This window comes from Armigeres subalbatus, chromosome 2, assembly GCF_024139115.2.
Source record: "Armigeres subalbatus isolate Guangzhou_Male chromosome 2, GZ_Asu_2, whole genome shotgun sequence".
Lineage (NCBI taxonomy): Eukaryota > Metazoa > Arthropoda > Insecta > Diptera > Culicidae > Armigeres > Armigeres subalbatus.
The window spans coordinates 425,929,163-425,955,706 of NC_085140.1; the positions used below are offsets into that span (position 1 = coordinate 425,929,163).

General features: G+C 43.1%; 1 protein-coding gene across 1 annotated transcript; it reads left to right on the top strand.

Moving 5' to 3' along the window:
* The first annotated feature begins 9,261 nt into the window (after positions 1–9,261).
* Positions 9,262–12,776, top strand: LOC134213533 (uncharacterized). Its single transcript, XM_062692673.1, has 2 exons — positions 9,262–9,961; positions 12,658–12,776. Exons 1-2 carry the CDS (start codon positions 9,284–9,286, stop codon positions 12,694–12,696), a joined length of 717 nt encoding a protein of 238 aa, XP_062548657.1. The 5' UTR covers positions 9,262–9,283; the 3' UTR covers positions 12,697–12,776.
* Positions 12,777–26,544: the final 13,768 nt, after the last annotated feature.

Below are 26,544 nucleotides of genomic sequence, written 5' to 3' on the forward strand. Positions count from 1 at the left end.
GGCTCTTCACCAAAAATGTAACGTGTCTTGATTTGACTGGTTTTACGTAAAACCTAATTTTGAAAAATCTTTTATTTATTTTTTTGTTGTTGTTTTCTCCTGCTTGCCGGGCAGTGGCAACTATATTGCCACTCAATGTTTTCCGCTTGACGGGCAGTGGCAACTATATTGCCACCAACTTTTCAATGTTTCTGAACTGTTTAATGAGAGCATACATTTGAGTTTACTCATGACAACATTGTGTCTAATTGTTGTTTTCGTTAATTTATTGTTAAGATTCGTCTGCCTTATAAAGGGTTAAAGATTTTTGTTATGCCAGTATTGTTCGCTACATAGCAATACAGTTCTGTCATACTGATGAGAAATTAAACCGTGACAATGAGGGACGATTTGTTGGATTTAGCCGGAAGCATAATCAAGATCCGAAGCATCAATGTCGAACATGTGCGATGCTGTTCAAGACTAGAAAACTGCTGCTAGGTCTTGTGCGACTGAATCACGGAATGGAAGAATATATAATGGAAAAACGAAACTGCAGAGATTTGAACGAAATCGGCAACTTTACGCCCACAATAAGGCTGAGCACGGTCCTAGGAAGGAAGTTTGCACCATTTGCGCAAAACGATTTCTCAACAGGTAATTGCGTTGCGGCAAAATATCTGCCTCTATCTAACAGTCTCAATTAATATTTGAGTCGAGATATAGCGCGGCATATGAAGAGCCATCGCAGAGCTGTTTTACTACATTCATGTTCGATATGCAACAGCCAGTTATATACTAAGTTGGACTTTGAGGAACACACCAAAAGCCATCAAGAGATAGAGCCACTAGATGAGCCTAGCGTGGATCGATGCAGTGAAGCTGTCCTATTATTTGAGGTAGCAACAGGGTTCAAACTCCGAATCAGAGCATGACAATGTATCGTGACTAATTATTCGACGAAGAATAAATTATCATCAGCAATGTTTTGTGGGGGGTACTGAGGGTCATGGGTTCGAGTCGCTTCTTTTTCTTCTTGGTGCTGGTATAGAGTCGTAGTGGTGGATCGAGTCCCATCGAAGGAAAGTTGTTGCGACATTCACCCTTTTACCAGATAGAGCTTGAGTTGTTGTATGCGATTTATTTAGGTGACATTCAAACCTGTTGTCATTCATGGGGGGAAATGCTTATCTAATCTTGCGGTCAATTGCATCATATCATTGGCGTAACTTACAGGGGCTGGGGGGGGCTATAGCCCCACCTAAGATTCGGCTGGCCCCCCCCTAGAAAATTTGTTACTTTGTATAAGTATTGCACCTAGTCCACTGATTATATACGGGGGTAAATGTAAAGAAAGAATTGTCTTCATTATCCAATCCCTCTCTTCGAAACACTACACGCAGAAAAATATATTGTAGAAACAACAATAATCTGGATCAAATTCAACAATAAATATTGTTAACTCAGGGCTAATAATATTTATCGTTTGATTCAATCCATAATATTGTTGTTTTTACAATCAAAGCGTTTCATGTTTTGATCCACATTATTGTAGAATCAACAATATTATTGTTGAAATAATCATTCGTGGATTATTGTTTCAATGATATATACAGATCAAACCAACAATACAATATTGTTGAAATAATAATGCATTCCATTTGAGAATGTGTTTTTATTTTCTTTTTCATTTTCAATGTGAATAGATAAAAACAAGATAATGGAAAATTCACATGGGTACTTTATTTCATCGTACTATGCATATTTATAATAAGAAACTTGCACAAAACTGCACCGGTTTTCAATTTACCGCAGTTCCAACCGGCATGGAACATGATCTTTCCGGCTATTGGTTTTCTTCATGATGGGTAACGTACTGTATTTCTGCGAAGAAACAATGTATTTTCAAACGATTTCAATTGATTTTTACTATCCATACATACGTGTCTTTGGTGTTAAACGAAATGCCTCCTTGCCGCTTCAGCACTAGATTGTTTCCACGTCTCTACTCCCGTCGTTTTTTTAAATTAATTAATTAATATAATCTACTGTGAAACTAACGAGAGAACTAAGTTTTAAATCGTTGGCTTGCCTTTTTGTTACACATAAAAAAACACACACTGATTGATATTCAAGCACGTTTAGAACAAAAAGAAATATTGTTGAAATTAAAATAATATTGTTTTTTCAATCAGAGATTATTGTAGGAACAACAATCAAATTCTTTTGATTCAACAATAAAGCGATTATTGAAATCAACAATATTTACTTTTAGTTTAATCATATCAAATTTCGCTGCGTGCACAGCAAGTTGAATCTATTCGCTCAAGTTTTTGAACTTCGAGCAATTGTTATAAGGCTTGTTCACGACAAAATCCCCTCAAAACACGTTATAACTTATGAAATACCAAAGGAAATACCTCATCAACAAGTGAATTAAAAAATATATTATTTCAAGACCAAATTTTCAAAACGACTTATCTGCTTTTGTAAGCAAAGATTCAAACGACGATTTGACGAATCTGATAGCTCTCCCATGCAAACCAACACCATCAATAGGTAGGTGAATGTTTCCGCTACCTGTTGATGGTGTTGGTTTGCGTGGGATAGCTATCAGATTCGTCAATTTGTCGTTTGAATCTTTGTTTACAAAAGCAGATAAGTCGTTTTGAAAATTTTGTCTTGATTTATTAGAATTACAAGTACTTAATGGCTAATGGACAATTTCTTGAGATTTTCAAGTTTTCCCAGGGTTTTGTGAGTAATTGTTATCTAAATCGAGCGTATGATCTTAACCTTCCTTCTTCTTCTTCTTATTGGCATTACATCCCCACACTGGGACAGAGCCGCCTCGCAGCTTAGTGTTCATTAAGCACTTCCACAGTTATTAACCGCGAGGTTTCTAAGCCAGGTTACCATTTTTGCATTCGTATATCATGAGGCTAGCACGATGATAACAAATACCAATCCTAAAAACTGTAGCGCATTTTCACTGTAGGCTTCACATTATCACTGTAGGCTGCTTAAGAAAGGTACGGTAAAACTCTTAGATTTCAAGTAGAGGTAACTAAAAGTCGAATAAGAAAGAACTTTGTATTCTTTCTGATGAATTTTAGAAACTCAGCATACTTTTTAATTCTCTTAACTCCTATTGTCACTGCAGCAATAAAACCAGTGAAAATGTCTCAGTAGACGTGAAACAGACCTACTGAGAGAAAAGATGTATTAAATGTTCCTATGTGTTAACAAATGCTCCTTTAAGTTAATTTGTTGCAATTTTTTAACCAAATTGAAAATTATTGACCAATAAGTTGTATGTAAAACTGATTTGTTTTTAAATCATCATAGAAGTTATTCTTAGCTGAACGTGGATGAACATCATTTGAAATATTTAAGTCGTCCATTGATATCTGGTAGACCAACTTGCGAACAATATACATCAGTTGAATCGAGCGAAAATGGTAAACTTTCTGTGTTATGAGTGTTAAAATAGAAAAGTTTAAAAAAAGTTAGCCCCCCCCCCCTAGAATTTTTCATTAGTTACGCGTGCATATACTCCTGTACACAATTGTGGTGCATCGCAACGGCTGAATGTGCACGTATTTCCAGGCAATCTAACTGCATAGATTGTGTGCCTCTTCAGACGGTAAGAAGATACCTTAAAATATCACAGATCATGGTAATCGTTCGTATAGAGGGAAAGAAAAATGCAATGGGTACTGACCAAGTTCCCTGGCGGTGCTAAATGATAAGAAATAATAATGTGTACCCCCATTTTAATTACGATCTTTTTTAAAAACTTATGAGAATGTCTACAATAATATAATCATATTTTAATAAGCAATAACAATGCTTACCTTCATTTTATTCACGTTCCTTTTGTATCATAAGTTATCGTCACTCGTAGAGTAGAGTGGGGCAAGAGTACGCATTTAGTTTTCAATCGATCATGTGGCCCTTATGAAGGAAGCTTCTGCATATCAGATTAGTGTCGATGATTCATATACTCTTCCTTTATGTTACCCAGTGGAAAAATATTGAAATTATTGAGATTCGTTTTAGTAGAACCCTTATTGCAAGACAAGTGAAAAACACTCTTACCCCACCGGTGGGGTAAAAGTGCGCATCGGTGGGTAAGAGTACGCATTTATCCAATCATGTGCTTTAAGTATATTGTTAGTTATAAACCTTTTCACTGGCCAGATTCAAACTACGGATCACTCGCGGAATAGCGCGTTTCGGAAGTTGGCTTTAAAAACACGTATTTAAGATTAACTGCGACACGACGGACAATTTATTCTAATCAGAATAACAAACTACATAACGTTCGAATATGAAGTGGACTGTATTTTACTTTCCGACCGACACGGGTGATATGCAAGAGCGAACTAAACTTCTAATATGTGCTGCGATCGCTGCGATCGACGCGACGGCAGTTAGCTGCCGAAGAGCTACACTTTGACCTGACTCGCTGGTACGCATTTACATACGCAATAGATATAGTGTGAAAAGAAACATACGACGATGAAACACATTCGTATTGTCTGTCTTGCTGCTGCCTATCTGATTGCTTAGTAAGGTGCATCTTGGGATGCAACATTCTAATTCTGTACGTAACATGCCGGCGGCCTTGAGTTCTCTCAACACAAACTTAACTAACAATTGGACTAACATTCTAACTGACTAACATAACACAATATGTTCAGATGATTGATTGTAACAAACAGTAGTAATTCACATAATACAGAAATCTCGATCCTGTCGGGCAGCTCACTGATGACGATGTCCTAATCACGTAAACGATGAATCCGTGCACTGATGTCATGCGTCTAGCAGAAATGGAATTCGCCACTGGAGACTCCGATGATGGACTGATCGAATCTGTTGAAGATAAACACGACTGTAATCCTAGACATGGACTTACAGAAGAGACACGTTACTTATGATTCCGCCCCTGGCGAAAAGCGGACGGACTTTCCTATTGTTGCCAAAGTCGCCCCGTTGGGGCAATGAATACTCATCTGTTGTGCGCAGCTTCTTGCTGCCGGTGAAACGATGAATTATATTGATGAACCAACGACGATTGAAAATGGAACTAACAGCAGGATCTGCGACTCATGCACTTGAGTGGGCTGGTAGGTACCGATGACTAGCGATGTGCAGAGGAACAGGAGAGCTGTCGAAGAAGAGGAGGGGATTTGGAGGCAGAAGAAACACGCAAGCGGATCGACGTAACTTATAGAGCGCCCCGTGGCGTAGCGGTAATGCACCGCAAAATGCCGACAGTTGCCCCATATGGGGGCGTGCTTAGCCTTATGATGATCCAAAGCAGGAAACAAGAACTGAAGAAGTCTCACTGATCAAGTAGACGATTTGGCAGCGACCATGTCCGAAGTAGGTGCAGTTGATGTTCACCTCCCTAGTGAAGCAAAGCAAAGCAGTAGGTTCCAACAAAATACTGAGAAGGAATGCACTTAGCTTGAGGGTCGCTCCCAAACTTCAACGACGAAATAATTGCCGAAAGCATCCTTAAGTGTCCCAACAGGGGCAGAAATACTTAATTTACTTGACGGACTTGACTGCTGAGCGTTGTAGACTTGATACTGATTGTCCCGGATGGGAAGTATACAAATTTTCTGGATACCTCTACGGAAAGATCCATACTGCGTACGAACTATAACCACTCGAATGATGTCATCGGCGTCAGGGTGGATCTCCGTCACTCGTCCCAAGTACCACTACAACGGAGGCAACTTGTCTTCTGTCAGTAGGACCATCGTGCCAAAGTGCAAGTTGTCTCTTCTCCTCGTCCACTTGTTTCGGTTGTGAAGGTCGGACAAATAATCTGTCGACCATCTTTTCCATAAGACTTGACTAAACCGCTGAACTTGACTCCATCTTCTCAACTGAATTCTTGTAATTTCCTCTAGGCAGGCAGCCAGGAATGCCTCAGTTCTAAAATCTGCTATCATCGCTATATAGACTGCTGTGACTATTAGGCAGACGAATACGTGCAGGTAACACTTAACAGTAGCCATCTTGCGTGATGCTTGTCGGACGTTCAACGTATCAGACGTATCAGACGGTAGTTCCTGCACTACATCTGCTATCAACGACTTTTCCTCAAGCGTAATTGAATCCAACTGCTGTACTGTGCTGTCACTCATCTTCGGCCATGTACTGGAATCCTCTTGAAGCCACTCAGGCCCATTCCACCAAACAGAACTCTCGGCAAGCTGTACTCGCAGATAGATCGCTGCTCTATACGCTTTCTCCGAGGCGTCACAGAATCCGTGTAGCTCACTTGAAATCACATTATCGTCGAATGCGATCCAGCGGGGAACGGAAACTGCATCCAGTCGATCCAACTTTGTCCGGAATTGTAGCCATTGTGACTGCAGATCTGCGCTCAACGGTTCATCCCAAGAATACTTCTTTTTCCAAAGCTCTTGGAGAAACATCTTCGCCTGCACAATCACTGGCCCTGCTAATCCGTACGGATCAAACAAACGAGCGGAGTCAGAAAGAACGATACGTTGCGTAACAGGTAACGACTGCTGTACCGGCAACACTTCCAGCCACAACATCGACAACCGCTGTGAAACCAACACATCTACAACGTGTCGTATTTGAAGTGCCCACACAGGCAGTGACGCGAAACTGTCAATGTCACTGGACAGATGTGGAAATATATGCAAGTCATCAGTGTGCAGCAACCTCACCCAATCGGATAGTGCTATACTAAATTGTTATTTTTTAATTCCCTATTGCGAATATTCTTGATATATAGAAGAATTCTAATCTACCTAACTAGAGACACTACAGTTAGTGCTTGAATAACCGGTCTAAACGTGAGTAAATTACTAAATTAAACTAATATGATCCTAATGTCAAATTGAACTACATATGAATTTGTAATACTATAGCTATTATTAATCGACTATCAATCAACGGGCTCTGATACGATTTCTCTCACAAACCATAGCAAGGTACACTAAAATCGTAAGTAGACGTTAATTCTATAACAAATCAGACCCTTAATAATAAAGCGAATTTTTAGCTTGAAGCTAACCCGATCGAAACCGGTGTTTGCTCCCGAGAATTGGTGTGACATTGCCCCTACCCCAATAACAATCTTCAAGGATTTTACCCGAGGGGTCTTGGAATGGAGAAACATCAAAAGCCCAGTGGATACAGCTGCCAGTCTTGCTCTAGGCCGGATACAAACGATGAGAAATGGGTTGCATGCGACGAATGCAAACTCTGGGAACACTTCGGATGCGCTGGAGTAGACGATTCGATCAGAAAACGTCCGTACCTATGTAAACCATGTAGGTCAAAAATGAATCAAGCAGCTTCTGGCAATATTCAACCGCCGTTATCGGATGGCAGATCCCTACGATCGTCCACGGTCAAATCAAGTGTACGACAGGCGAACAAAGTCACCGAATTGGCATCCAAATTTTCCAAAAGCGCCCATAGCACGACTTCGAGCGTACGAGCTGCCCGTTTGCAGGCCCAAATGAAGCTGCTTGAAGAAGAACAAATTCTCAAGCAGCAGGAATTGGAGGTACAGGGAGTGATTAGGAAAAAGGAAATGGAAGAAGAGGAACGACGGCTGGAGGAGAAGAAGGCGATGCAGGAGGAAGAAGCAAAATTACGGCAGCGGAAACTTCAGGAAGAAAAGGAATACGAAAAGAAACAACACATGATCAGGAAGGAGTCGCTAGAGAAAAGAAATACCATTGCTCGACAATTGAGCGAATGCACCAGTAGGCGGGCATCGATCTCTGATTCCGACCAGCAGGTAGCCATGTGGCTGCAACAGTGTTCTCCTGAACCAATCGAAAATATGTTCGAAGAATTGGTGATAGATTCGAGACGAGAAAATCCACTGCAAGAAGGCTCTTTATTGCGCTCGGAAAACGCTTCCAACTGTCGATCTGTAGTCAGAAATGATCTTCCGATTATCAGCCCAAATCTAGGAGTACTACCGAAGGGGCACACAAATCGACCACAATTTGATTACACTCGACAGCTCTCTCTGGAGGTGGAACCGGGATTTCAGCAAAGCCGATGTGAGCGAAACCCGTATCAGTTACCGGAACCAATCGATACTCGTCCAGTGACAGAAGCGTTCCCTGTAATGCTTAGTGCAAGTCAATTAGCAGCTAGACAGGTGATGGGGAAAGAACTACCACATTTTTCCGGCCACCCCGAAGAATGGCCGATATTTATTTGTAGTTTTGAGCAATCAACCATTGCGTGTGGGTACACCGATGCTGAAAACCTCATTCGTCTGCAACGAAGCCTGAAAGGACATGCGCTTGAATCAGTGCGGAGCCGACTTCTTCTTCCATCGAGTGTGCCACAAGTAATTAAAACTCTTCGTACGCTGTACGGAAGACCCGAACTTCTCATAAGAACTCTTATTGAGAAAGTCCACCAAGTTCCGGCTCCTAGACAAGATCGCCTAGAAACTGTTGTAGAGTTCGGACTAGTCGTACAAAACCTCGTAGACCACCTCAAATCGGCGAAACAGTACACACATTTGGCTAATCCGGTTCTCATGCAGGAGCTGGTGGAAAAGCTTCCCGGTGCAATGAAAATGGATTGGGCAGTGTACAAAACCAGGCAGCCGTACGCGACTCTTTCAACGTTCGGGGACTTTATGACAGGACTAGTTGAGGCAGCCAGTCAAGTGACATTCGAACTTCCGAATCTAACGAGGAACTTTAAAGGTGAGCAACGGAAAATAAAGGAAAAGGGTTTGATACATGCCCACTCCACCACTCCTGTATTCTTCTCTGAAGGCGCATATTCGTTGGAAAATACAAAGAAGGCAGGCAAGCCATGCCCAGCCTGTGAATGCGAAGGACATCGGCTGGCAGTCTGCCATGATTTCAAACAGCTGAACATTGCTGAACGATGGAAATTTGTTCACAAAAAGGGACTATGTTGTACTTGCCTAAACAGCCACGGCAGATGGCCGTGCAAATCCTGGCATGGATGTGAAGTTGAAGGTTGCCTCCAAAAACACCACACACTATTGCACGCATCAAACTTACCTTCTCTGAATGTGTCCGTTAATCATCTTATGCAGAATACTGGGCTTTCCCCCATGTTTCGAATGCTGCCAGTTGTGCTCTATGCTGGTGCACGAAAGGAAGTTGTTTTTGCCTTCATCGACGAGGGTTCGTCAACTACATTATTGGAACAGGCCGTCGCTACCCGCTTAGGAATATCTGGACCGAAAGAACCATTGACTCTACAGTGGACGAGCAATATAAACCGCGAAGAACGTATGTCGCAACGTGTTCAGTTGGATATCTCTGGTGATGACAATTCAAGTCGTCACAAACTTTGTGAGGTCAGAACCGTTAGTTGTTTGGTATTACCTACCCAGACATTGAAATACGACGAACTTTGCAACCGATATCCTCATTTACGTGGGCTTCCGTTGAAAGACTATGAACTGATCCAACCAAAAATGCTGATCGGACTGGACAATCTCCGCTTGGCTGTCCCACTCAAGATCCGTGAAGGTGGACCTTTGGATCCGGTAGCAGCAAAATGCAGACTCGGCTGGAGTATATATGGGTGTGTATCAGGAACATCGACGCCACGAGCAGTTGTTCATTTCCATGTGGCTGCACCTGCTGATTGCGATAGCCAGCTCAATGAGCAGCTTCGAAACTACTTTGCACTAGAGGACGTGGGAACTACCGACAAGAATGGGGTGTTGGAATCCGATGCAGACATACGAGCGAGAGACATATTGGAGAAAACAACACGGCGTACTGAAATGGGATTCGAAACCGGACTTTTGTGGCGTGACGATGATAACGACTTTCCGGATAGTTACCCGATGGCAGTTCATCGATTACGCTCCCTAGAACGTAAGCTAGCGAAGGACCCAACACTACGAGAACGAGTTCAGGAACTGATTGCCGACTACTTGCGAAAGGGATACGCTCATAAGGTAACTGAGTCTGAAATAAACTGCACGAACAGTAAGCGAGTGTGGTTTCTACCACTGTCGGTTGTCATTCACCCTAAGAAACCAAGTAAAGTGCGATTGGTTTGGGATGCAGCAGCAATGGTTAACGGAGTTTCACTTAACTCTAAACTTTTAAAGGGTCCTGACCTACTAACGTCGCTCCCAGCGGTTCTGAGCCGTTTTCGCCAATTTCCCGTTGCGGTTTGTGGTGACATCAAGGAGATGTTTCACCAGCTACGAATCCGTAAGCAAGATCGTCTTGCACAGTGCTTTCTTTGGCGTAACAGTCCAACAGAATCGATCAAAATATACGTTATGGACGTAGCAACGTTTGGGGCAACATGTTCCCCAGCCTCTGCACAATATGTCAAAAACCTAAATGCACAGGATTTTGCCGAAACTTTTCCTCGTGCATCTGTTGCGATTATGAAAAATCATTATGTCGACGACTATCTTGATAGTTTCATGACTGTCGAAGAGGCAGTGACTGTCGTAAACGAGGTTAAACTAGTACATTCGCTTGGAGGCTTTGATATTTGTCGTTTCCGCTCAAACTCTACTGAAGTTCTCCGTGAAATAGAAGAAGTCACAGCTGATGAGCCGAAGGACTTAACGTTGGAAAGGAATTCTATGTCGGAGTCGGTGCTCGGCATGACTTGGCTCCCAAAAGACGACAGCTTCTCTTATTCCTTCAACCTGAGAAACGATTTGCGCTCAGTACTCAATGAGGAGCATATCCCTACTAAGCGAGAAGTGCTCAAGGTCGTTATGAGCCTCTTCGACCCCCTAGGACTTGTATCACATTTTCTTGTTCACGGGAAAGTTATCATTCAAGGAACGTGGATGGCCGGAATTGGATGGGATGAACCGATCAATGATGATCTCAATCATAAATGGCGCCAATGGATAGATCATTTCCCGAGACTTGACGAACTGAAAATACCCCGATGTTATTTCTCACCATTACCAGCTAGCATCGACAATCTTCAAGTGCATACGTTCGTGGATGCCAGTGATATTGCCTACTCGTGTGCGGTATACTTCCGACTGGTACATAATGGACGTGTACAAACAGTGCTGGTAGGTGCTAAAAGTAAAGTGGCCCCTCTGAAGACATTGTCGACACCAAGACTGGAATTGAAAGCGGCTGTTCTAGGAGTGCGATTCGTTCTAGCGATTCTCGAATATCACACATATGCGGTTATCCAAAGATTTTTCTGGAGCGATTCATCTACGGTCCTAGCATGGATTCGTTCCGATCATCGAAGGTTTCACAAGTTCGTGTCGGTGCGGATAGGCGAAATTCTCAGCCTGAGTGAGCCAAAAGAATGGAGATGGGTGCCATCCAAGTCTAACGTTTCTGACGATGCTACGAAGTGGAAGGATGGTCCACATCTGAGCATTAATAGTTGCTGGTTCAACGGACCTAGTTTTTTGCGATCGGAAGAAGAGTCATGGCCGCAGCAACGAATCACGACCACAACTCATGAAGAGCTTCGGCGTGTACAGGTGCACTGGAATACAAAATCAATAGTAGATAATACTAAGTTCAGTAAATGGACGAAGCTGCAGCGTGTAACAGCATACGTAATCCGCTTCATCGACAACTTTCGTCAACGGAATATTGGACAAAAACAGCATCGGGCGATACTTACTCAAGACGAGTTATCACGAGCAGAATTCTTATGGAAGATGGCACAAGAAGAAGCGTTCCCAGAAGAACGATCTGCATTGGAAAAATCATCGGGTTCACCGGCTGCGAAGCATTCAGTAATCTCAAAATCTAGCCCAACATTTAAAACTTGGCCTTACATGGATGATAACGGGATTCTGCGAATGAGAGGTCGGATTGGGGCGGCGACATACCTGCCATTTCAAGCGAGATATCCAGCAATTCTTCCGAAACAACATCATATAACAGCCTTGATTATTGGGTGGTTTCACTCCAAATATCGTCACGCTAACCGTGAAACTATAATTAATGAACTGCGACAACGATTCGAGATTGCACAGCTAAGATCTCTTGTGCAAAAAGTTGTTAGGAATTGTGCCTGGTGTCGAATTAACAGAGCATTGCCCAAGCCACCCGTTATGGCACCTCTTCCTGTGGAAAGGACAGAACCATTTGTACGCCCATTTACATATGTTGGCATCGACTATTTCGGACCAGTGCTCGTCAAAATGGGCCGAAGTCAGGCAAAACGGTGGATCGCCCTATTCACCTGCCTGTCTATCCGTGCCATTCATATGGAAGTGGTGCACACTCTGTCCACCGAATCGTGCATCTTAGCTGTTCGAAGATTCGTATCGCGCCGCGGTTCACCTGCTGTTTTTTATTCGGATAACGGAACATGTTTCCAGGGTGCCAACAAGCAACTTCAGGCTGAGATTTCAATAAACGACGAAGAGATAGCGGCAACATTTACAAACGCGGAAACCAAGTGGAAGTTTATCCCGCCAGCCACTCCGCACATGGGTGGCGTGTGGGAGCGATTAGTAAGGTCGGTCAAAACGGCAGTAGGTTCAGCTCTTGAACATCCTCGTAAACCAAATGATGAAACACTGGAGACAATCATCTACGAAGCAGAAGCGCTAGTGAACTCGCGACCACTTACATACATTCCGCTGGAATATGCAGACCAGGAATCACTGACGCCTAATCATTTTCTTCTCGGCAGTTCAACGGGCAACAAAATTCTTCCAGCTGTTGTAACTGAACACGCTACGCTCCGTAGCAGTTGGAAAATGGCGCAATACATCGTTGGAGAATTTTGGAAGAGGTGGATAAAGGAGTATCTGCCAGTGATAACACGTCGAAGTAAATGGTTCAAGGAACAAAGGGATCTAGCAGAAGGGGATTTGGTACTGGTGGTGAACGGAACGGTGCGATCTCATTGGACTCGAGGACGAATTGAAAGAATATTTGCTGGACGAGATGGAAGAGTTCGACAAGCCTTAGTTCGAACAGCGAGTGGAGTTATGCGGCGACCAGCTATTAGGCTAGCAGTGTTGGACGTCGAAGAGAAACGTGAACCTATGAATTCATCGAACGATCCATTACATCACCTAGGTTCACGGGCGGGGGTATGTACCGGCAACACTTCCAGCCACAACATCGACAACCGCTGTGAAACCAACACATCTACAACGTGTCGTATTTGAAGTGCCCACACAGGCAGCGACGCGAAACTGTCAATGTCACTGGACAGATGTGGAAATATATGCAAGTCATCAGCGTGCAGCAACCTCACCCAATCGGATAGTGCTATACTAAATTGTTATTTTTTAATTCCCTATTGCGAATATTCTTGATATATAGAAGAATTCTAATCTACCTAACTAGAGACACTACAGTTAGTGCTTGAATAACCGGTCTAAACGTGAGTAAATTACTAAATTAAACTAATATGATCCTAATGTCAAATTGAACTACATATGAATTTGTAATACTATAGCTATTATTAATCGACTATCAATCAACGGGCTCTGATACGATTTCTCTCACAAACCATAGCAAGGTACACTAAAATCGTAAGTAGACGTTAATTCTATAACAAATCAGACCCTTAATAATAAAGCGAATTTTTAGCTTGAAGCTAACCCGATCGAAACCGGTGTTTGCTCCCGAGAATTGGTGTGACATTGCCCCTACCCCAATAACAACTGCTTCCAGAGTGGCATTTTGAACCAGAACTTATCCGTAGCTGGCTCCCAACATAGTCCAAGGGTCTTCGCGGTAGACGACGAATCGATGTCTAAAAGTTCTCGCTTGTCTCGCAAATAATTTGGAATTGCCTTTAAGATTGCTGGCTGATTAGAGTGCCACTTTCGGAGATTGAAACCAGCAGAACTGAGTAGCGACGAAACATCATAACACAGGCTTTGTCCTTCCTTGATAGATTACGCGCACCACTTAGCATGACATCGACATAGAAATTGCACTTTACGACCTTGGCTGCTGCAGGGTACGCCTGTTCTCCTTCTTCGGCACACTTCTTCAGACTTTGAATTGTTATGTGCGGCGCTGACGAAGTGCTGACTGTACTCAACTTATACGTTTGAATTGGCTGATCGACGGACTCTCGCCAAAGAACCTTTTGCAAAGGCTGATCTTGTTCGACTACGTTGATCATTCGATACATTTTCTCAACGTCAACGACTACAGCGTACTTCTGGAGGCGGAAACGAAGCAGTATTGACAGCAAATCATCTTAGTCCACCAGTCCTACCATCAGTGTGTCGTTCAGGAAAACTCCAGAATCTGTAGCACGTGACGGGTCAATGACTGCATGGTGTGGCAAAAATAGCTGTGGATAGGTTCTTCCTCACGTACTTCTCGCATATGTCCCATCAGCAAATACTCGTGGATGAATTCAGTATAGAGAGCCTTCATTTCTGGATTTGCAGTCAGACGGCGCTCCAAGCCCATGAACCGTTTGGTTGCTATCTCCTTCGACTTTCCCAAATGTTCCATCATGAACTGCTTCTTCGGTAGCACCACTCGAAATGTTCCATCAGCGTCTCTCGTTGTCGTCTGCTCGAAAATCGATTCACACGTAGATTCTTCGACGGAAAGACAGCTCTTCGTTTGGCATGACTCCAAGTCCCAAAAACGTGCTAACTGCTAGTGTATCTCTTCTGTGCTGACTGAGGCTGTAACAGCGCTGAACGTGGTGACTGGACTATCAGTTATTTCTCCAGCAACTATCCAACCCAGTTCGGTGTTTCGTAAAATCGGACCAGAATCCGATAGCTTCAAATGCTCACTCAGCAGCAACTCGTAGAAAACTGATACGCCAAGGACTGCATGTCTGATGGCAGCTTCCAGGAACTGATGTCAATAGTTGTCTGCGGCAGATTCACAGTAATTCGAGGCAACACATAAAATTTCACATCCTTGGTTTCGAACGATGAATAACGTGACAGGATCCTCGCTAACACCGATTGTTTCGACACTGTCATAGAATCACCAACACCTTTCACAGGCAAGTTCTCGTGTGAACGCTTGAAATTCAACCTTTGAGACAGGTTCTCTGTTATCATGCATATTTGAGAACCGTTATCCAGCAATGCACGAGCGATGACCGTATTTCCGAAGCGATCGGCGAGTTTCACGAGAGCGGTTGACAAAAGTGTGGTGCTTCGCTGGCTACGAACATTGTGTGAGGTAGCAGTGTGGTGAGAAATAGTTGGTGTTTTTGTGGGAGGTGGCTGTCGTGTATGTGGTGGAGTGGTGGTTTGGACGGGTGTTTGTGGAGATATTTGAGTATTATTCATCCGGGATTGATGCGATTGCGAATGCTGTACTGACTGTTGACGAGACTGAGATTGAGCGCTCGTGCTCGCGACTTGAGACCTGTTCGGGATGCTCGACGTTTGCTTCTGCATGCTAAAGGCGGATGGGTAATACGGATGCAAAAGATGGTGATGACTTTGTCCACAATTAGCACAGTTACGATTCGAACAATATGCTACAAAATGTCCAGAGCACAAGCAATTCAAGAAAAGTCCAAATCTTCGGATCAACAGTTTTCGGTCGACCACTGTCATTTTGACCAAACAACGACACTGTTCGAAGCTATGCGGCCCACCATTGCATACTGGACAATTAATAGAAGGAGAAACAAGCGTGTGAACTGGGCTGAACTCTTGAATGATCTTCTTTGATCACTTAAACTGCGTGCTGACGTAGAATGCAGAATTGCGCAATGCTTCTCCAGAAAATCAGTCATGGCACCATAGTGAGGGATGTTCTTCGAACTGTAATGAATTTCCCATTGACGAAGGGTGGCTGTATCTAGCCTCTGCGACAACATGAATGCTAGAATTGTGCTCCAGTTCTCAGTGTTTCTCCCAACTTTTCCAACTGCTGAAGATTGACCTTGAACGTCATCAGGACGGTATTCAGGGCATCAAACGACTCCGACTTCATCACTGGAACAGAAAACAGCGCCTTCAGATGTTCGTGTGCTATCAGCTTATGATTCTCATATTTCGCCTCGAGAATATTCCACGCAATGTTGTAGGTGGCAGCACTCACCTGAACTTGGTTGATCTGAAGTAATGCTTCATCTCTCAAAGATGCTCGCAAGTAATTAAACTTGTCGATTGGACTCAAATCACCGTTGTCGTGAATCAACGATTTGAAATTATCGCGGAAAGTGATCCAATCTTGCAGCTTTCCGCAAAACGATGGAAGCTTCAGCTCCGGATACTTCAACCGGGAAGGTTGGCAGGCAGCTTGACGTTCAGGAATCTCTACTTTCGTTATAGGGCGTTTAGCAAGCAACGCTGACTTCAAACGAAAATACGAATTTTCAAAATTCTTGTATGTTTGCACACTGTCACCGCCGACGGGAGCATTCTTCGCGCTATCAACACCATCGTCATCAGCTGCACTTTCAAACTCTTCGCTGGTCTCGTCTAGAAGCACATCTATGTTCACCCTAATGATACAGAACCGATCAAAAATTTCATCTAGTTTCACTAAACGTAATTCAACCATATCACTGTCACGAACTGCATCAAAATTATCCACAAAATCCTTCACATTCGCCAAAGCTGCGTTCAACTGATTCTCCTCTTTCACCAGTTGCCTCAAATTGGACTTCGGCATTCTGAATAGCACAAAGATCACACTTCACTAGCACTGAACCACGACCGAGACCTCAAGCGGAACGGATTGACAGAATTGACAGCTCAATTATCAACCACTAACTGTGGGAATTAGTCAAATGGCAATCGCAAATGTGCCGAACAAATTAGTCAACCGGAGAACTCAAAATTGTTTCTCCAAAATTCCACAAATAAAATTCAATTTGTCCAAACCCGCACCACAGTACGGTAACAGAGCGCTTGCAAATTTAACTCAAGACAATGCGCTTTTATTTGGCTAGCGTCACATGCAGACCACGCTGAGCCCAAGCCTCCTCAACCACACATTCACACACACACTCTACTTAGCTGAATTTAGATGGTTGATCCTTCGGGGTATCCAAAATGTCGAAATGCAGCATCAAAATCCAATATTCAGCATCAGTTGTGAAGAACGTTGATTCCAAACTGCATACACGGCCACACAGGATATTTTAAATCACTTTTACTAACTGCTATCCATTGGCATTAATTAATTTGCTCACTAGCAGAAGACGGATATCGATTCCGCACAATGGATCAGAGCACACTTTGCACTCCGCATACAATTTTACAAGTTCACTTTTTCACGCGCAATGTCGTTGGACAATAGGTCGGACACACAATTAACCCAAGCCACGCGCACTATTCACCAGGACGTGGTCCCACGGATTGATCTCATCCGGCTCGATCAGGACCAAAAATGTTAGTTATAAAACTGTTTTTCACTGGCCAGATCAAATCTACGGGTCACTCGCGGAATAGTGCGTTTCGGAACTTAGCTTTAAAAACACGGATTTAAGATTAACTGCGACACGACGGACAATTTATTCTAATCAGAATAACAAACCATAACGTCTGAATATGAAGTGGACTGTATTTTACTTTCCGACCGACACGGGTGATATGCAAGAGCGAACTAAACTTCTAATATGTGCTGCGATCGCTGCGATCGACGCGACGGCAGTTAGCTGCCGAAGAGCTACCTATACTTTGACCTGACTCGCTGGTACGCATTTACATACGCAATAGATATAGTGTGAAAAGAAACATACGACGATGAAACACATTCGTATTGTCTGTCTTGCTGCTGCCTATCTGATTGCTTAGTAAGGTGCATCTTGGGATGCAACATTCTAATTCTGTACGTAACATATATATTAACACAAATAAGAGTTGATAACATTTAATTGATGTTTAATGAGCATATATTAGGGAATGTTTAAAGATTACGTAACTCTTGAAGGGAAATGTGCACTTTCATTCGAAAAACCATTGTTTTTTATATATACAAAAAACTACAGAGGTTAAAATATATATCAGGTTTCACGTGGCGTATACAAAGGCATGTTCCTTAAAGAAAGTCCACCAATCACGTAACGTAAAATTTGGCTATTTTATCAACGCCTCCCCCCCCCCACCATCTTACACTATTTGTATGAATCCTCTAAAAATTATATGGATCGTCACACATCTCGCAACCCCTCCCAGCTAAACGTTGCGTAATTTTTGAATGTTTCTTTTGATTAAATGAAGTTATCATTTAGATGAAATTGTGTTTTCGCACTATGTTTAGGTGTAAAACAAGTCCTAATAAAATTTAATTATTTCGCTTCAGTGCATTGTTCGCTTAGTCCTTTCTAACACCAAATTACTTCAACTTATCCTAAAAACTAAAAATTTCAAATTCTGTCCCTTTTTTCTTAGTTGTGGATCTTTACGCTTTGGAAGAAGTCTTATTTCGGCCGGAGATACGGGTTTGACATCATAACTTGAAGATTCATATGCGTACTCTTGCCCCACCGGTTCCTGCGTACTTTTACCCCACAGTCCCAAAAATTATTTAAGTAATGGTTTTGACTTCTTGGAAAACCAACCGGATTGGTGTTCTGTACAACAAAGTACTCTATACATAAGGTTATCGAAATGGTATAATGTTCACCTGATTGAACGTATATGGTAATGAAATACTAGTTGCGGAAATCCAATTATTTTTAGAAAAATGACCAAAAGTTATCTAACTCCATATCTCCCTTGTTGTTTATTCAAATCGTTTACAATTACACATGATAATAGTTGGCCAGAATACCTGTCAAACTGATGCAGTGCTGCTAGTTTATCTTTTTTTATTACTTCAAAAAATCGAAAACGTACTCTTACCCCACGCGCACTCTTGCCCCACTCTACTCTAATATTGGTTAATTAAGGGGGAGGTGGGCGGTGCACGCAAGGTATCTACATCTACACATTTTTTCGAACGCCGGCTGGCCTAAGTTCGACCAAAAGTGTAAAATTTAGTTTAATCATTTTACATCAGTTTGATCATTTTCATTTTTTAGAGATCAAATGATTAAGAATTCGTTCTTCCACCTCTCCTACCCTCTTTCCTTTTTATTTCATGTTTCCAAATTAAAACCAACGTGATCATACTAATACCAAACTGCACGTACTTCTGTCAATTAGCATAGTTTCTTTTGGCAATTACCAGAACCAGAAAACGGGCTTCAACCATTGCCCTTTGTACATATAATTCATCTCAAAAGCTTCCAAACAATAATAAACTTTATCATATCAATTCCAAAATGCCTAAACATCTATCATGTATAGACTGATCCAGAAATTATACTTACTTACTTACTTACTTATGGATCCTGTACACCTCCAGTGGTGCAAAGGGCCAACTTGAAAGATCTCCATCCTGAGCGATGCCCGGCTATCGCTTTAACCTGTTGCCAGGTTAGATTTCGGTCGACTTCTTTTATTTCTTTATTGAGGCTTCGCCGCCATGAGCCTCTGGGTCTTGCCTCTGCTGCGATGTCCCGCTGGGTTCCAGTCTAATGCTTTACCACAGATTTCGTTTCCACTCCTACGTAGGGTGTGGCCGACCCAACCCACTTCCGATCCCGAATTTCTGTTGCTATCGGCCTCTAGTGACAACGACGATGGAGCTCGTTGATTGAGATTCAGTTGTGAGGCCACCAGGCACGAATTATATACCGCGGGCATCTGTAAATGAACACCTGCAGCCGTTGAGTGTTCTCCACTGACACACACACCATGTTTCGCAGCTCAGATTTCACGTTAGAATTGAAAATTCGTATTTTGGTGCGTTCACTTATCTGCCTGCTTTTCCAGATATTTCTTAAACTCGCAAAGGCAGCCCTTGCTTTCTTGATCCGTGCGCCTATGTCGATCTTGGTACCGCCGTCTGACGCCATTTGGCTACCAATATATTGGAAGCTTTCAACATTCTCCACTGGTTGCCCGGCTACTGTGAAACTGGAAGGAGTCACCTTGTTAACACCCAACGATTTGGTTTTGTTGACGTTGATGACTAAACCTGCCGAGGAGAAGCGTTCGGTAAGGTTGTTGGCTTATTCTGCATACAGGGCTGGTAGCAAGTCACTTCTTAGTGACTTGGTCACTATTTTGAGCCTAGTCACTAAAAAGTCACTATTTGCATCCAAAAGTCACTAAAGTCGCTATTTTTCGGAAAATGGTCACTAAAGTCACTATTTTCACACCACCTTTTTGTAAAAAAAAGTTCAAAATAAAAATCATTTGTACACTTACCATTATCATCAACCAAATCGAATGTAAATCTGTTAGCAAAATATATAAAGTTTGAAAAATTGCTCCAAGGCCGTCTTATGAAAGGCAGAGTGGGTTCGAACCATGGACTTCGGGATAGAGAGACACACAGACAGACCACACAGCGAAGCTTGGGCGCGGTTTTTGCTATTCTCGCGGATTTGATGCGGATTTACATAACGGTTGAGGCTTCGCGCGGATTCAGTTTTGGGTGGAAATTTTTTTTTGTGTCTTTATTAGGGAGACTTTTAGCCTGAATTTGGAAATTTATTGAGGTGGAAATTTAATAAATAAGGAGCGTAGGGTTTAGTTTTCGATAGCAAAATGTCGTTGAGAAGGAACTCCACATTTGAAGTCTATGCTTACCCTTTTTTTTTGGATATTTCCAAGCCATTATTGAATGCATTATACTCTTGAGCACTCGTTTAACAAGCATTATAAGGGTAAGAACTTCACTTGTTGTCATTTTCATCGTTTCTGAATATCCATTTTTTGGTTACGTCAATTTTGACATAATTCGGAGATATTTCTTAGTTTTGTGATGGATTAACCCTCTACGACGAACCACACAGCATGATATTGTCGGCGTAGCACCACATTAGAATTCCGGACACCGGGACTTCTGAACCGAACTTTCTTCCGAAGTTTTATCTGTCAAACTAGTTGATGCGTTGTTTAGCACATCTTTAGGCGAATCCAGCGCACTACTTACTAAGTTGGGTAAGTTGCCTGTATCTAGAGAAAATCCACCTTCGTTATAAAAAGCTTTCTAACTTTGTTTCTCTTAGAGAAACTTTCACTGTAATTTCTGTAAATTCCGTAAAAATTCCGCCTTGAATTCGGGAAATAATTCTTCCTAACTTTGTTTCTCTTAGAGAAACTTTCACTGTAATTTCTGTAAATTCCGTAAAAATTCCGCCTTAAATTTGGGAAATAATTTTCAGAAGATTTTTCTTAGGAATTCACTAAACAATATCTACAGAAATTCTCGAAAAGATTTCTACCGGAATTCATGAAAAAATTCGCTTCTATTTGAAGGAGATTTTTTTTTCACTTATTTGCGGAGAAGTTTTTATAGCAATTGACGTGCGGTTTCCGCGGAAATTGCTGAAAGACAGCAGGAATGTCTACAAAATATTCTGCCTCGAATTTATGGTATGAAAGAATTTCCGGAAGTTTTTGTGCTGACATTCGCAATCGGATTTCTGTTGGAATTTCCGTTTGAACTCCTGGAGAAAGATTTCACAAGGATTGAAGTATTTTCTGCACAATTTCTGAAAAAAAAAAAATCTAGAAATTTTCACAAAGTTTTCCACAAAAAATCAACTTCTGTTGAAATTTCTGAAATTTTTTTCAGAATTTTCCAAAGCAATTTCTACATCTAATTTAAGATTTTGGATCACATTTTACGAAACTTGAAACTTAGGAAACTTCATTCATTCATTTATTTAGTCTACATCTAAACAGATAACACTGAATCAACAATTTGACGCCACAATGCACGGTTCGAGGCCGCATCTCTCCATCCTCGGATACGCCCCACGCTCGCCAAGTCGTTCTGCACCTGGTCTGACTATCTAGCTCGCTGCGTTACACGCCGTCTCGTACCTGCCGGATCGGAAGCGAACACCATCTTTGCAGGGTTGCTGTCCGGCATTCTTGCAACATGTCCTGCCCATCGTACCCTTCCGGCTTTAGCTACCTTCTGGATACTGGGTTCGCCGTAGAGCTGGGCGAGCTCATGGTTCATTCTTCGCCGCCACACACCGTCTTCTTGCACACCGCCAAAGATGGTCCTAAGCACCCGTCTCTCGAATACTCCGAGTGCTTGCAAGTCCTCCTCGAGCATTGTCCATGTTTCATGTCCGTAGAGGACTACCGGTCTTATTAACGTCTTGTACATGACACATTTGGTGCGGTGGCGAATCTTTTCGACCGCAGTTTCTTCTGGAGCCCGTAGTAGGCCCGACTTCCACCAGATGATGCGCCTTCGTATTTCACGACTAACGTTGTTGTCAGCCGTTAGCAAGGATCCGCGGTAAACGAATTCCTCGACCACCTCGAAGGTATCCCCGTCTATCGTAACACTGCTTCCCAGGCGAGCGCTGTCGCGCTCAGTTCCGCCCACAAGCATGTACTTTGTCGTTGACGCATTCACCACCAGTCCAACTTTTGTTGCTTCACGTTTCAGGCGGGTGTACAGTTCTGCCACCTTTGCAAATGTTCGGCCAGACAATGTCCATGTCATCCGCGAAGCAAAATAAATTGACTGGATCTGTTGAAAATCGTACCCCGGCTGTTACACCCGGCTCTCCGCATGACACCTTCTAGCGCAATGTTGAACAACAGGCACGAAGTCCATCACCTTGCCTTAGTACCCGGCGCGATTCGAACGAACTGGAGTGTTCGCCCGAAAGCTTCACAGTTTTGCGCACCATCCACCGTTGCTTTGATCAGTCTGGTAAGCTTCGCAGGAAGCTGTTCTCTTCCATAATTTTCCCGCATGGCTCTACGCGGTCTATACTGTCGTATGCCGCCTTGAAATCAACGAACAGATGGTGCGTTGGGACCTGGTATTCACGGCATTTTGAAGGATTTGCCGTACAGTAAAGATCTGGTCCGTTGTCGAGCGGCCGTCAACGAAGCCGGCTTGATAACTTCCCACGAACTCGTTCCACTAATGGTGACAGACAATGGAAGATGATCTAGGATATCACTTTGTAGGCAGCATTAATGATGGAGAACGCTCGAGAGTTCTCACACTCCAGTTTGTCGCCTTTCTTGTAGATGGGGCATATAACCCTTCCTTCCTTTCCTCCTCCGGTAGCTGTTCGGTTTCCCAGATTCTGACTATCCAGTATGTGCAGGCAAGTGGCCAGCTTCTTCCGGCCCATCTTGATGAGCTCAGCTCCGATACCATCCTTACCAGCTGCTTTATTGGTCTTTAGCTGTTGAATGGCATCCTTAACTTCCCTCAAGGTGGGGGCTGGTTGGCTTCCATCGTCCGCTGAACTGACGTAGTCATCTCCTCCGCTGCCTTGACTTTCACTGCCTGTACTCTCAGCGCCATTCAGATGTTCCTCGTAGTGCTGCTTCCACCTTTCGATCACCACGTTCGTCCGTCAAAGATGCTCCATCCTTATCCCGGCACATTTCGGCTCGCGGCACGAAGCCTTTGCGGGATGCGTTGAGCTTCTGATAGAACTTGCGTGTATCTTGAGAACGGCACAGCTGTTCCATCTCCTCGCACTCCCGCTTCTTCCAGGCGGCGTTTCTTCTCCTGGAAACGGCGGATCCGCAGTTTCCGTCTATAACGTTCCACGTTCTGCCGGGTACCTTGCTGCAGCGCGACCGCCTGCGCTGCGTCCTTCTCCTCCAGAATCTGTCTGCACTCTTCGTCGAACCAATCGTTCCGTCGACTTCGACCCATATACCCGACGTTGTTCTCCGCTGCGTCGTTAATGGCTGCTTAATTGTACTCCAGCAGTCCTCAAGAGGGGTCCCATCAAGCTCACCTTTTCCGGCAACGCTGCCTCGAGATGCTGCGCGTATGCAGTGGCGACATCAGGTTGCTTCAGTCGCTCTAGGTCGTACCGCGGCGGTCGTCGGTACCGAACATTGTTGATGACGGATAGTTTTGGGCGCAGTTTAACCATCACCAGATAGTGGTCAGAGTCGATGTTAGCGCCACGATATGTCCTGACGTCGATAATGTCGGAGAAGTGCCGTCCATCAATCAGAACGTGGTCGATTTGTGATTCTGTCTGCAGTGGTGATCTCCAGGTGTACCGATACGGGAGGCTGTGTTGGAAGTAGGTGCTACGAATGGCCATATTCTTGGAGGCGGCGAAATCAATTAGTCGTAGGCCGTTTTCGTTCGTCAGCCGGTGAGCGCTGAACTTTCCAATAGTCGGTCTAAACTCCTCCTCTTGGCCAACCTGAGCGTTCAAATCTCCTATGATGATTTTGACGTCGTGGCTTGGGCAGCTGTCGTACTTCACGAATGCGTCCTTATCATCATCAGTGCTTCCGGAGTGTGGGCTATGGACGTTGATTATGCTGAAGTTGAAGAACCGGCGCTTTGATCCTCAACCTGCACATTCTTTCATTGATCGGCCACCACCCGATCACGCGCCTTGCATATCGCCCATCACTATGAAAGCTGTTCCCAGCTCGTGTGTGTTGCCGCAGCTTCTGGTAGATGGTATGATTACCTCTAAACGTTCGCACCATTGATCCCTTCCAACAAACCTCCTGCAGCGCTACGACGCCGACTCGACGGTATTTGAGCACATCGGGGTGTATGCGTATACTCCCGATGAAGTTAAGAGATGTACAGTTGCACGGACCGAGTTTCCAATCACTAGTCCCTTTTCTTCGAAGTATTCTTCGCTGATTGTTCCGGTCCATACTCTCTTGTTGATTGTTCGTTGCTTATGATTTTTAAAGGCTGGCTTGCAGGGCCTGACACCAAACCCCTAAATTTCCGGAGGACCATTCCTCCTTATTTCGGTGGACCATGGTGCACAGTTTCATAGAGTCCCTCGCTTCGGCACTCGGACGATGATCAGCCGCCCCTAACATGGAGAACAGACGCTGTTATGAGCCGATCCTGACATGGAGAACAGACGCTCAATAAGATTTGCACCTGAAGAGGAGCAAACCCCCTTCCCTGTCAGCATATGACCATAGTTCCCACCAGGGGTTGGTTACCTGATCTTCCCTAAGGTTGCTCGTATCCCGGCCAGCACCGCGGGAGTGTAGGGATAGGAGTTGCTGGGTAAGAGGCTAAGGACCGCGAGATGGGGTCTATTTTATTCCTTCAGGGTACGCGAAGTACCAATGGTACGCTTTACCCAGCATTTGCCGTGCTTAGGAAACTTAGGTTCGGTAAAATTCATGTTATATATGAGTTAATGTTTTTAATGAAACCGAGATCAGGGTCTCGAAAAAAGCAAATGGCAAATGGACTCTATATGTATTTAAATTTGTTTCAATTAAACATGTTATTTTTAATTATTAAAAATCGTATTTTAAAAATGTCATCATAATATTGGATTCTTTAAGTTTTTTTTATCAACAATTTTTCCTTATAAAGATTCATAAGTTTCGTGATTCCAAATAATTCTCTGTCTAGTAATTGATTAGATCATTTTATTTCTTTTTTGCCGAAAAACCGTGTTAATTTTTCAACGTGCCAAAACGAATGTTCACACGTCTAACTATATAAAAATTAGCGAAAGCTCAATCCAAAACATCGTTCTAGAACTTTTTCATACTGCCTTGCAGCTGAATCATCTATATATGGTGAAACTTTTGGGAATATATTTTGACGAGACAATATTTTTTGATCGATAGTAAAAGACAGTGCAAAATTTTGTATACTTCATTCTGCCTTTTTCATACACTAACTGCAGTTTCAAGAAAAACTTCGAGCTCAAGTTAAACTTTATTACCACAATGCTGTAGAACTTGCTTCAAAATCGTTGTTGAAATTATAAGCATGGTTTAGTGTAACAACTTGCAACTAGTTACCTGCTCCCGTGTGTTACGGAATAAGGTTTACCATGGTCATATTGCTAGCCTCTTGATGTCCCAACGAATGCCTTCCTCAATATCCAACTCTGTGGTATTTATGCTGGTGTCGCCAAGTCGGTTGTCCCTACTAAGATCCATCCTCTCCTAGTTACGATGAAGATGCACACGACGAGCAGTAGTAATCCTCATGATTTTGTAATTTTTGTCTTCGTTTGATTTCTGATAGCATTCTAATACGGATTTAGAAAAAACATGATACCCCTAGTTTCCGATCTACTACGAGTTACACATTAACAATACGAATGCAACTCAGCTCACTACCAGGTTAGTACTTCATACAAAAGTCACTAATTGGTCACTTTTTCTGCTTCTGAAAGTCACTATTTGGTCACTTTTTTCGTCATCGTTGGTCACTAAGTCACTATTTTGAACGGCATTTATCGCTACCAGCCCTGTGCATATCAGAGCGCCGTTGCGCGAGAAGTGCAACGTCATCAGCCAATTCGAAGTCGTTTAGGTGCTCCATGGTTATAGGCTGCCATAACAGCCCGCGGTTTGGGTTCTACGGTCAATCCATCTGCCAGAATCTCATCGATTACGATGAGGAACAAGTAAAGGTAATAGAATACATCCTTGCCTCAAGCGTTCACATACCCCAAATTACCAATTGATTAGTAAAAACTCAACTAGAGTAAAAATCGTTCGATAATTGTATCTCGATTCGACATTGGTAACAATGCCAAACATCGATTGAACTTCGTGACCCAGCATTAGAAATTGGTATTAATAAAGGTTTATATTAT

Coding starts and splice junctions, on each gene's coding strand:
- LOC134213533 (XM_062692673.1), top strand. CDS start 9,284: ATGTCGCAACGTGTTCAGTTGGATATCTCTGGTGATGACAATTCAAGT. Junction 9,962..12,657: donor GAAAGGGATACGCTCATAAG/GTAACTGAGTCT, acceptor TCTTCTCGGCAG/TTCAACGGGCAACAAAATTC.